The sequence below is a fragment of the Aaosphaeria arxii genome (assembly GCF_010015735.1).
Source record: "Aaosphaeria arxii CBS 175.79 unplaced genomic scaffold BU24scaffold_8, whole genome shotgun sequence".
Classification (NCBI taxonomy): domain Eukaryota; kingdom Fungi; phylum Ascomycota; class Dothideomycetes; order Pleosporales; genus Aaosphaeria; species Aaosphaeria arxii.
Genome location: NW_022983481.1, coordinates 341,687 through 353,786, shown reverse-complemented (window position 1 = coordinate 353,786; position 12,100 = coordinate 341,687). Strand labels below are relative to the sequence as shown.

At 49.7% G+C, this 12,100-nt stretch overlaps 5 protein-coding genes across 5 annotated transcripts; 2 read left to right on the top strand and 3 right to left on the bottom strand.

The window, feature by feature from the left end:
• Positions 1 to 806: 806 nt before the first annotated feature.
• On the bottom strand, positions 807 to 1,277 carry BU24DRAFT_396633 (uncharacterized protein; the record flags this gene model as incomplete). Its single annotated transcript, XM_033525311.1, has 2 exons — positions 1,024 to 1,277; positions 807 to 964 (listed from the first exon to the last, which is right to left on the bottom strand). The coding sequence occupies exons 1-2, from the start codon at positions 1,184 to 1,186 to the stop codon at positions 807 to 809; spliced, it is 321 nt and encodes a 106-aa protein (XP_033380292.1). The 5' UTR covers positions 1,187 to 1,277.
• A 2,455-nt stretch (positions 1,278 to 3,732) lies between these two features.
• On the bottom strand, positions 3,733 to 5,387 carry BU24DRAFT_412497 (histidine permease; the record flags this gene model as incomplete). Its single annotated transcript, XM_033526115.1, has 2 exons — positions 3,733 to 5,198; positions 5,249 to 5,387. The coding sequence occupies 2 exons, from the start codon at positions 5,385 to 5,387 to the stop codon at positions 3,733 to 3,735; spliced, it is 1,605 nt and encodes a 534-aa protein (XP_033380291.1).
• A 1,683-nt stretch (positions 5,388 to 7,070) lies between these two features.
• On the top strand, positions 7,071 to 8,952 carry BU24DRAFT_425777 (uncharacterized protein). Its single transcript, XM_033528822.1, has 2 exons — positions 7,071 to 8,529; positions 8,582 to 8,952. Exons 1-2 carry the CDS (start codon positions 7,466 to 7,468, stop codon positions 8,688 to 8,690), a joined length of 1,173 nt encoding a protein of 390 aa, XP_033380290.1. The 5' UTR covers positions 7,071 to 7,465; the 3' UTR covers positions 8,691 to 8,952.
• Positions 8,953 to 9,685: 733 nt separating this feature from the next.
• Positions 9,686 to 10,912, top strand: BU24DRAFT_266943 (uncharacterized protein). Its single transcript, XM_033522556.1, has 2 exons — positions 9,686 to 10,684; positions 10,745 to 10,912. The coding sequence occupies exon 1, from the start codon at positions 9,812 to 9,814 to the stop codon at positions 10,643 to 10,645; it is 834 nt and encodes a 277-aa protein (XP_033380289.1). The 5' UTR covers positions 9,686 to 9,811; the 3' UTR covers positions 10,646 to 10,684; positions 10,745 to 10,912.
• On the bottom strand, positions 10,755 to 11,924 carry BU24DRAFT_425776 (uncharacterized protein). The gene has a single exon (XM_033528821.1). The coding sequence runs from the start codon at positions 11,819 to 11,821 to the stop codon at positions 11,120 to 11,122; it is 702 nt and encodes a 233-aa protein (XP_033380288.1). The 5' UTR covers positions 11,822 to 11,924; the 3' UTR covers positions 10,755 to 11,119.
• Positions 11,925 to 12,100: the final 176 nt, after the last annotated feature.

Here is a 12,100-nt window from a genome sequence, read left to right as displayed (position 1 = left end):
GGCCCGATTGCGTGGTTTGGTTCGAAGAGACAAAGGGATATGGGATGATTGGTGGGGGATCTTGGTTTCGTTTTCAAGACATTGCAACTTAGATGGGAGACCATGGGAAAGAATTATGCATCATACATCGGTTCGCTTATCTGAGAAAGTTACATGAGTCCAATAAGTTCCAAGTTCTTTCAAGAGAAACATATGACCCACCTGAAACGATCTACGATTGATTGCAACAAACGATTCACAATAGTCAGTGACACCATATGATACAATTTCGAAAGGTTACACAATTCGTTCGATCTGTGGTATACACAGGCGCAATGGCCCTCGACGTGAACAGTTCTGGACTCTTCATTGGAAGTGTTGTGGTACCTTTCTCATGACACTTGGCAAATAAATGATGCATATCTGAGCCCGCGTTCCAATTGCTTTATATGACGAAAAACCTGCACACTGTCGATGATATGGATCAATCTCACGTCCATTGACCCTGTTCAAACCCGAAAAGCTGGAGTCGTGGCTATGGAAACCTTGACCTGAACACAATTGAATTAATCGTCTTGAAGTGGTTACACCGGGCAATTAAAGCAGCGACGCAACATCAACCAACCTTTGAACTTTAGCCAAAGCTATCACAAACAGTAAATATCACCAAAGTGGGAATCAAATTGTAAACATAAAAGATTATCATTGAAGCTTAACATCATCGTACTATCCAATCACGTCCCCGTCCTGAGTGGGCGAATTCAACGCCATTATACTATTACATATGTATGCATGTCCGATATTCCAGGACAGAATGTGCGCGCAATTTAAGCGGCAGCAGAGGGAGCAACGGCCTCAGGCTGGCGGTTGACGTCGGAGCAGATGAGGGCCTGGCCGAGGATGGGGAGCAGGCAGCACTTGGCTTGCTGGCCCTCGGCGGAGCAGGTGTCGATGAAGTTGTTGATGGAGGTGGGGGTGACGGCGGCTGTGGAATTTTGTTAGTGGTAAGGAAAGAATGGAAGGGGAGTGATGGAGGGAACATACGGACGTGGCAATCGAGGTCAGCGAGGTTCAAGACATCGGTAGCGCAGCATTGGGCAGTGCCGGAGCTGCAGAGAGGGACGAGCTGGCGCTCATCGAGGACTGATGCGCCATGGGGCATGGCAAGAGCGGTAGCGGCGAAAGCGAGGATGGCGGCGAACTGCATTTTGATGGTTGGGTATTGGTTATTTGTTTGGGAGTGGAAAGTTTGGGTTGAGAGAGGAAGTCTGAAGTGATGAAGAGTAGTAGATAGTGTTGTAGATGTTGAAACTGAGATGCTGATGATGAGAGCTTTCCTTCAGGAAATTGTGGTCCTCTTTATACCTCTCCGTTGCTCTAAGTTGCTCTATCATTTCCCCCAGATTGTCAAAGGGGTTAGATTGAGCAAGGCGAACATACACCAGGTTCTCCCTTTCCATGCCAATTGCTTCACTTTCGTCATCACGAACTCCCTAGTTAGAGCATGATCGTCAGGTTAGTATCTACAAGGCACGTCTAGCATGGGTCAAAGTTGCACTGGTGGAGGCAATTCCAATATCCGACTTTCCCATTCCCCTAGCAGACCCCTGTGTCTATGATGTCGATCACGATATATCAGCTTCAATGCTCCCTGAGATCGGCAAGATTATGGGGCAGGCCTTGGCCTCGAAGTGTGAGGCCAGTTGAAACGAGCACGGTTCAAGTTGCCAGGAACAAGGAGGTATTGGCAAGAGTGTAATTGTTCTGTAGATCAGTTATCGGGGAAATGGCCGGAGCAGGCAGTGATATGATGATGGCAAGATGCATGGTCGAATAGTCTAGGAAGTCTGCCACTTGATAGGTTATCAAGAATAGAATATGCGCTGGCGTACTACAATTGGGGCTAATTGGGTAATGCGTTTCTTGATGATATTTGCCATGGTCAACAGAAAAGTGCATCATGTACGACTCCAGTATCACGATTCCGTGAGTGCTTTGCAACATCTCCTGGCTTGTCGAATCTTCAACATGTAACAACAGGTGACGTCGCTTCGTATACTCGCCTGGCTCTCATTTGTAAGAGCAACATGACAAGTCCTGCCAAAGCGCGCGTTTGCCCCCTCAATAAACATGCGGGGGTGTTCAACCTGGTTGACGGCATGGAAACCCCTTGTTCTTTGCACTGGAGATATTCGCAACAATGCCATGACCCAAATGCATGTGCGAATCAGGAGCAGCATGCATATGTGGCAAGGCCTGTGATTCGGGTTTAGGCCCTGCATCTAACAATACGGTTGTGGACGATGAGGAGGCTGTACGTGGACTACTTCTCAATAGTTGTGCCTCCTCATTGCCATGGATGCTCGGTGAAGAACCTAGATGTGTACAATGGCTTTTCCAAGTGGCGACCAAATGCCATCGTCTCCTTTTGTCCCACTGTCCGTTGTGGCTTGCGGACAGCGGGAAGGAGTTGGGGAAGGCGGGATATGACAGGTGTGCCGATCACCAGAAAGCGTTGAAAACGTGGAGGCGACGTTGGCGACGTTGAAGCTAAAGTTGGAAAAGATGACGAATGAGGTTCCATAGACGCAGAAAGTCGAAGAGACTAAGGGAATATATAGAGCAGGGATAAAAGCTTATAGGCTGCACGACGGAAGGTTTCCAATACCACTCAATGGTTCAACGCTCTTTGCGTAACATCGCTCTGCAAGCCGATTCGCATGTCATTATTCGGTATGTCCGTCTGCAAACCTGATGCGAATTCTGTTAATTCCGGCGAATTTGGCATATTTATTTCGTTGTGGCAGTTCCTCGATAGCACATTGATTGACCGGGAGGTGTTGATGTTGATGCTGGGATGTTGGTGACTAGGTTCGCAACAAGTTTCTAACGTTGCCCTTGCCGCCTCTCCCCTTCAAACCTTCCGCTTGAGCCACACTGCGCCCTCGTCACATCTCTGGAGTCCATCCCCCTTGACGTTGTCAGTGTTGCCCTGTCGAATTCCCTCGAAATTATTCCCCCTTTCTGCATGCACAGTCACGCTCGCTTCCGTTGAGATCGACGTCACCATCGTCCAAGCCTGCTCGGTGGTAAGGCTGCATCACCAAACACACCAGATTTTACATCATTGGGGGTATATTTGACGACCATTAAACCCCGCCAAAGCCAGTCAATATTCAACTTTAATCTTCGAATCTTACTGCCAGACAAAGTTTCCCCCTTCGCTTGGATCAATTGAGCCTCGGTTGATCCAAGGCGCGATGGAATTGGGGTACCTCTTGTCCCACCCGAGCCGCTTGACCGCTGGAGGGTCTAGGCGCGATCGATGGCTTTGGTGAATATGACATGATGAAATATCACAGTATGCTCGCTGTTCATACGGAGTATATTAAATGTGAAGATGAGATGACTATGATGTCGGTCAAGACTCAGGATATCGTGGGCGATTGGATTGCTTAGATGGCATGGCAAGTAGACTACTTGGTCATGACGGACAGAGACATTGACACTTGGTCACACCTTCGCGAAAACAATATCAGTCACGAAGCAGAAGGGGAGACAGTTGAGGTATTCAGTAATTATTTCTCTTTTGTATTAGTATAGTTCTAGATGAGTTGAAATGGTATAGCGCTCCTCCGCCGAGAAAAGAAAACGTAATGAACGAAACGCCAGACCCATGCCATCATGCTACGCTGCTATGCAAAACGGTAAAAGCACTTTTTTCTCCTAACCATGATTCTCAACGCTCAACACTTAAAAAACGTAGTCGACAGCCTTCCTCCACTGACTGCGAGGGCTCTCCTCCCAGGTCTCCGTCTCAACATCTTCGAAGCGACCAGTCACGAGATCGGCCTCAGCCATCTTGACGAAGCTGCATCGAGTCCAGAGCTTATGGCCAGCATACATGACGACGAACAGGATCAAACTAATGTAAGCAATGAAGAAGTCTTCGGTGCTCCAGGGAACAAAGGCTGTGAATCCCTGGGTGAGAGTGACGATCAAGCAGAAGCCAAATCCGTACCATGCGAGCACCTTTCCACCCCAGGACTTGAAGGGCAAGGTATCGCGGTCGATGTTCTGAGCCTTGAGGGCTGCCATGAAACGGATGTGGCAGAAGCAAATGCAGGTCCAAGCAATCAAACCAGCAACAGCAGTGATGTTGAGGAACCAGTTGAAGACCTCGCCACCATTGTCGGAAAGGTTCATGTAGGCAAGGAGACCCCATGCAGAGGTGAATGCCACTGCATAGTAGGGAACACCCCGCTTGCTAACTTTCTGAAGGATCTGTGGCGCACAGCGTTCCTCCGATAGACCAACCAAGATTCGGCTACCGGAATAGACGTTGGAAGCGGCAGCAGAAAGCACAACTGTCAAAAGGACAGCGTTGATGATATCTGGCAGCACCTTTACACCTGCGAGTTTGGCAGCAATGACAAGTGGCGAGGATCCAGCATTGGTGTTGCCAAGAGTGAGATCCTCGTTGGTGTATGGGACGAGAATGCCGATGAAAAAGATGGTGAGCATGAAAAGAGAAAAGATGCTCCAGAACGTCTTTCGAACAGCCGAAGGCATGGTCTTGCGGGGGTTAGCGCTCTCGCCGGCTCCAACACCGACAAGCTCCGTGCCCTGGAAGGCAAAAGAAGCTTGAACAAGCACAGCCCAGAAGCCCACGAATTTGGCCTTTGGTCCCTCGGTAAGATAAGGGGCAAAAGCTCCGGGAGTAACCCAGTACCTGAACCCAATATAACCTTGGGAACCGACGCCTGCATTGATGCAGATGGCAAAGATCATGAAACCAACAAGTGTGACGACCTTGATACTGGCAAACCAGAGTTCTGCCTCTCCAAAGAAGTTCACAGGCATGAAGTTGAGAAGAGTGATGGGTACCCAGAAAATGGTGATGAAGATTCCAATGCTTAGAGTCGAGTTCCACCATTGGATAACCAGTCCGGCGGCGGTAAGTTCAAGCGCATAGGTGATTGCCCAGGAGAAGAAGTAGATCCATCCCATAGCAAAGCCAAGGCTGGGGTCGACGAATCGGGCTGCATAGCGGGCGAAGGCACCTGAGATGGGAAGATAGGTAGCCATCTCAGCCAGGGACATCATGACCGAATAGACCAGAGTTCCAACGAAGGCATATGCGAGGAGCGCGCCAACGGGACCAGCAGTAGCGATTGATCGACCAGAAGCGATGAAAACACCCGTTCCAACGGTACCACCTGATCCGAATTAGGAAATGCATGATTTGGTAAAAGATATTAAAACCTACCAATGGCGACGAATTGCAGATGCCTGCTCTTCAATTTCCGCTGGAGCTGCGCAGTCTCCGCGGTCTGCTTCTCCATGTCATTGGACTGCGAGATGGACTTCTCCGAATGGCGGTCTGCCACAGGCGCAATGTCGTTCATGGTGAGTCTGGAGATGGCAAGGCGCGATGCGATCTTGTGCGGGGATTGCTCCTACTGTGGGAGTGTAAACAGGTGAGGTTGACAATGGGAGTGGGCCTGTTCAGACAGCATAGCGTGCAGAGACGGTGGATATATACCCCTAACGGCAAGAGTTGTCGATGTGAATCCTAACGGCAGGTTTGAGCGAGCGCAATAAAAAACTCAACATCCAACAGTCACCCGACGGGGCTCGCCCACGACTTTGCCGTATCAGTTGAGCAGAAATTTCATGGTGGTTCCACTATTCAAGGCCGGCAGTCTTCATGAGGGAGTGGTGGCACCGAAATGAGTGGGATCACCAGCTATCGAAACCCAGCCATGTAGCATAAATTTTCGCATGCACGGGTATGAGCGGTCGATGGTTGAACGAAGTCCATCGGAGTCACCCGTTGTAGGCCTAGTAGGCAAAGAGAAGGGGGGCGACTATGTCACAGCACCAATACCATAGCAGCCACAGCAAATTGCTTGTATGGGGGTGAGAAAGTCCATGGAAAATTCTGACGTTCTAGCTGGAATGCGACCTACAGATCGGTGGCGTGGCTGTCGATGGTTGGGAGGAGCCGGCGCGCGGGTCGGTCCACACAGTCGAGGGACGAAGAGGGACGAAGGACAGAAACGGCAAAAATTCATCGCAGATTTCCCTTTCGGCTCATGATCCGTCGTTGGCGCTAAACTTAACAAGTACTAATGCGGCGGATGTTACATAAGCTAATGAAAGTTTTTCGCCACAAGGGATACTCTTGGTATCAATCCTGACTCTTCTTCTGGTGTTATTTGCTTCGAGTCTTTGATAGATGTCATATGTTTAATATATTATTATGTATTGGACCTCCATCTTATTAGAAGTAGCTTTCCCACGCCTACTTCTGCTTGCAGAGATACCTGCCTGATACAATCAATATCTGCAAGAATCTAACCGGCCTTGCCTGCTCCATACGATCACTGTGTATGGGAACCGTCTCGCCTCAGGGTGGGTGTCGAAGATGATCACCGATACACCAATACATTGACGCTTCGATCACGCTCTTTCTGCGATCTCACGATCTTGCCAGGATTTCTGAGCTGACTGCCGGTGAGGTGAGTGTTGGTAGGTGACTTTGAAAGAAAGGTAAAATCTTAAGTCGTGCGGGCTAATTATCTTCTGCTTCGCGATGGAACGATACATAGTGAAAGAAATATCCTATACTTGTATTCACTCAATAGACTTTCGAATTTGGCCTCATCGGCAGATTTATAAGATCACCTAATGCCACACACGTCTATTACTGAGTACGGGATTGGGAAGTTGCTAATAGATCTGAATCAAGAAGCCAAACGCGCGGAAATGGCAAGAGATAAGAAGGTAGAGTGTTTGAAACGAAACGCAAGACAAGTCTGGGTGTCCTAGCAAATGGAAGGATGGATGCGGTTATCGCTCAGCGTCATAAATCTAGTGGTGGCTTGGACTTATTTACTACCCCTCAGGTCCCCGCCTGAACCATCGTTCACAATTGCATCATATGGGGAAGTTGATAGCATCACCCAGCCTTACATCTTCAGCCTTATGCATGTCCTAAACATGCCATGCTACAAGACAGCCGAAACAAGGTAGCCTAGAACTTGTGACCCGCAGCTGTCATCGACAGAAAGAGTAGTTGTCTCAAAAGTTGTGCGACTTGAATGACGACCTATGCTCATATCCGGAGGCAGACAAAGAACTCAGCCCATAGAGAGTACACACCATCTCTTTTGACTGATCTAATAATCCGGTCTTTTTCTTTTAACCTGCGGAGCAAATCTAGAGTTATTCTGAGCATTATGTCTTGGCCGATCGCGATCTTTTGATATATGCATCGCAGATTCAATCCATCTCACGACCAAGCTTCGGGATTTTATAAAGTGTCAACTTCGCAGCTTTCCCAGATCAACATCCCAAGCATCTTCAAGTCTTTCTCCCGTCCATTCATAGCTTGATCTCAATTCTACAATCAATCATCATAAGTTCCCAATTATCTCTCTCTCAAACAGAACATCTCCCGAACACATCAGTGAATGGAACAATGGCCATTGATTCGACACAACGGCTTCACTGGACGCAAAGAGTAGCTCTTGTGAGGCACAACCTTCATGCTGCGAGAAGAACAGGCGATTACACCTTCTTCAAGACACTCCAAGCACATGCCCTCATCGACGGAACAGATCACGTCTCAATCCTCCACACAGTTCTCGGCAACGACGCAGACCATGTCCTCTCAACGCTTGACAATCTCAACGCCGGAATTGCTTATGTCCATCAAGATGCGTTCAAGGCAGTCTACGATGGAGCCAAATCCACCATGTACAAAGCAGACAACTCCCCAGCCAGCCGTAGATCTCTCCTCCGCGTTGACATTTGCCAGCAAAGAGACATGGCCGATCACGCAATCGACAAGACCGCTAACTCAGCGGTCAATCTCATCGAAGCACAACCAGTACACTGCCAAGATGCAGTAGCCAATGCCTGGATAACAGGAACTACTATCATCTCCGATGCAGTCTGTGTTTGCCTCGCCCAGATGGAAGAGATCGAAGAGAACATTGATGATTTCATTCGGCTCGAGTATGCGTGGAGCAGCATTCAGAATTCAGTAGATGCAGCTATCTCAGCTCTTCGCGGCATCTTCAATCTCATGGCAACTTCGAATCCTAGGATTCCCGTCGCTCGTACCCTCAGTGTCTCGTCCTCGGGCGGTCAGTCTGAACCAGGCAGCCTCCGTAGCCGCGCATCATCTACGACTTCAGCATTCAATTTGATCAAGAGAGCGTTCAGTCATAGCCAAATGCAGCCACCGCCGGCTTCACTTTCTTCAAGCAAGTCTAGCCGCCCCGGCTCTGTATCTCTTCCAATGCCGGACAGCACCGCCAGGGGCTTTCGATTGAGCATGAGTACGGCTTTCCCTACTCGGATGCCTGATCATCATCACACTCAATTGACGCCAGTGCCACATACTCCTAGCGTTCACGATACGCCTGGAGGACTCAGCCCTTTCAACAAGGAGAGCAACGAGTACTTCTCCTTTGATATGGAGAAGGAGTCCGAATCTGGAGCGAAGAAATCCTCTGTCGAGGAAGATCTGATGCAGCTGTAAGCTTCCAGTCCTTGTTTCATGAAGATCCATCAACTGACCAGAACGTAGCGAGAACCTAGATCCACTTTATTCGCCTGCCCTGGAGCAGCCTATCCCGCTAGCAATGCGAAGGGCTTCGGCCACGCTCGCATCTGCAAACCCGCCCATCGCCGTCTGATCTGGCATCCAACCAGAACATTGAAAACACGAAACGCAAGGCTTGATTGGGGATCTATACATCTTGTTTGTTTGAAGCTATCCACGCGCCCTGGCTTTTCTTTTTCTCTTCAGAATGCTTCTATGTAAATGTTTTGAGCTTCTACCAGCAGTATTGGACTTTGTTAGGTCGGGTAAATTAGACTTAGAATCCGTCGCAATGGCGTTTCCGCGAATCCAACTACATCATGCAGTTATCACATTTTGCCTTCTGTGAGTGCCATTATAACCGCAAATTGTATTAATCGTCGTACACATGTCTGGACAAGCAAAATACATTGGGTCAGTGCGATAGGATTCGAGTTTGCAAGGATCTTCGGAATCCGATGGGGAAGGCTCTTTGCGGTTAGACGCTTCACCCGGGCGAGAACACGCAACGCAGGCGACATTGCAACACCTCCCTCTGGCGCCATCCAATCGCTTTGTGTGAATGCAAATCCTAACGGACTTTTGTACCCTTGTAGATGTTGGAAAGTAGGCAACGGCAACGCCCAGTGCAGTGGTTATCAGAGGCACAGCACATGTGAGCAAAAGTCATGGCTGGGAAGGTATACTCTCGTCATTTTGCGACCACAGCTCTAACGTTGGGCTTATAGAGTATGATCTGGTATCAATCCTTCGAGGCATATGAATTCAACTGTACGATTGGCAAAACTTTGTTGGGACATCGCGTGCGCATGACAGCTCATGGCAATGTACGATATCGACTTCCCCCCGCGATTATCAGTATTCGGGGATTAATCCGAAACTCACCATCCCAAACAAGCATAAACATCAGCCAAACATTTGCCGCATTGGAATCTAACGTCAGCGTGAAGGGGCCGGGGTGAGATGCAGGTTCGCGCTGTTTGTATCACCCACCCCAATGTTTGTGCCACTCTTAAGTACCCGGCCATGGACATTCGAGAGTCGACCTTCGATGGACCTTCTAGCGTAGTAGAAACCACCCACTCGCCAGACAATATCGATGTGAAGCTCGGTTTCACTGAAGCAGAAACGAATCAACAAAAGAAGGGTCAAAAAGGTACCTTACGAATTGGACAACGTTGATCGTTGAGAACAAGTTACCTACCCTTCTTCACCATGGCACTCCACTACGCCGTTCTCTTCTTCATATCGACCTCAATCGCTTCTCCCATCTCATCTCGAGCTCCGCTGTCCAAACGCTCAGCATCACCCAGCAAGATCGGAACCGGTTTTGGCATTGCGCTCGCATTGATACTATTCACCGTCCTCATCTTCTACCTCGGCGTCATCTACGGACGAAATGGTCTACGGTCTCGCTGGCGAGCTACAAAGGACACTCAATTCAATTCATCATCAGTAACAGCAACGCATCCTACCAGAGGCAGATCTCACATCCACCGAAAATTGCAAACCTCGATGATCGGGTTCCCCCAGCACAACGAAAAAGTCATGGACGCAGACTACTTCGACACCAACACCGCAATCAGCCCAATCGAGCAAGCAGGCCAAGAGGCCCGACCCGTCGAGTTGTCACCCGTCGAAGCGCGGCCCCGACTAATAGAGCTGTCGCCAATTGAGGCGTACGGGACCCCGATCGTGCTGGAGCAACTGCCCAACGAGACGACGCTCGTGGAGGCCGGCGGCGGCACACCGCGCCGTGGCCGCTTCGATGTAACCAAGAGCTGGTTCTCGACCTCGTCGCGGAAGAGCCGACAGAGGAGCTTGGCTAGGGACAAGGAGGCCAGCATCTACGAGATGCCTGCCACGCCGTCGTCTACGTGCCACCAGGGCGTGCCGACGTTGCCACCGCTACCTCCTGCATATACAGAGAAGGGACGGCAGAAGAGCCGCGACGACGAGTCGGTGGATTGGAGTGGCATTGAATTCATGAAGGGCATGTATTCGCAGCGCAAGTCGTTATTCAAGGGCAGCGATGCCGGCAAGGAATGATGGAATCAGGTCGATTGGCAACGATTGAGAAGAGAATGAGTGCGGACGAATATACCCCCTTTTGTTTTGTCTGGCTGACTACAGCCATGTTTTGATCAGTCGTTACGGCTTCTTTACTATAATTCCCCTCCAAATATCTCCTTTGGTGCCTTTCCATTCTCTATTCTTTTTTCGCCATTGCTTCAGCGAGGGCGCATTGGAACTGTCGTTGTAGTGTAGAATTATGGGCCTACGATTGGATGGTAATCCCTATGTATATATATATTTAACCAATTTACATATCGCAATGACGCGAAACCTTATGACGATCTCGAAACGGAGGGGTATCCATGATACGAAACGCAAACGCACCGAACCAGAGAACCAGGAATCTATAAAGAACATGCCTTTAGGTGAATTGTTTCCTTCAGACGAGTTGCAAAAATCGAATGCACAACTGGTCCCAGACGAACCTCAAAGCCTCAGGCCTTTCAATCATCCCCGCCACGCATCATCCCTCCAATGCCTCACAACCGGACACGGCGTCGCATACACAAAAGCCAACAACAACCTCCACCTAACCTCCAAAACGCGCTCCTCGGCCTTCCACTCCACAAACCTCCCCACGCCCTCATACCTCTTACAAAACCCCCTCTTCGTCTGGTCCCTTAGCGAACGACACGGACACACATGCGCCTTCCCAGCCATCCTCAACCCAAGATCCATCTCCGACATGATCTGGTAGAACGACGCATAGCCGTCCTCCTGCAGGAAATCGTACGCATCCTCGCTGCGCCAGTACCGCGGCCGGTCCTGCATGATGTAGCGGGTCCATGGCGGGCCGTCGGCGCGCAGAATCGCGACAGAGGTGTCGCTGACTTTGAATGAGGCGAAGTTAAAGAGGAATTCGGTTTTGTCGTGCGGGTAGAGTTGGCCGTCTGCGTTGGTGGGCCGGATTTGCTTGCGCTGGAGGGGCGTGATGTCGATTGCGAATTTTAGGCGGGGCAGGTGCTCCCGCGCGTACTGCTCTTCAGCCCATTGTTTGAATTCGGGGGATATGAAGCGGCAGGTTGTCCAGAGGAACTCGGGGTCCGCGATGAAGGAGATGATGCGGATTCGTAGTTCGTTGGGGAGATAGGGTAGTTTGCGGGGTTCATTGGATAATTTTGGCATGGGAGTGTCTACACACTGCTCCATTATCGAGCTCGAGATATCGAGATAACCCCGTCTCTTATATGCTCATCTGTTGCAATGCTCGGATAGAGCTACCGATGGCTGAGTTCCGAGTAGGCGAGCATGGCGAAGTCAACAGCATCATCAGGCCCTCGCAACGGCCAATCGAATGAGTCAATTCGGCGCTACGCCACATTAGGTAGGGACTTTCCATCCACCCAGCTACTGTCAGACTTAATCCGTAAACCACTCTGAGCAATTACTATGACTGTGTCGAGTGTTCATTGAGTCATATGCATTCTT

Bases quoted from the DNA above. Each gene is read 5' to 3' on its own strand.
- BU24DRAFT_425777 (XM_033528822.1), top strand. From the start codon at position 7,466: ATGGCCATTGATTCGACACAACGGCTTCACTGGACGCAAAGAGTAGCT. The intron at 8,530-8,581 runs GTAAGCTTCCAG...ACCAGAACGTAG, and splicing joins GAGGAAGATCTGATGCAGCT to CGAGAACCTAGATCCACTTT.
- BU24DRAFT_425776 (XM_033528821.1), bottom strand. From the start codon at position 11,821: ATGGAGCAGTGTGTAGACACTCCCATGCCAAAATTATCCAATGAACCC.
- BU24DRAFT_266943 (XM_033522556.1), top strand. From the start codon at position 9,812: ATGGCACTCCACTACGCCGTTCTCTTCTTCATATCGACCTCAATCGCT.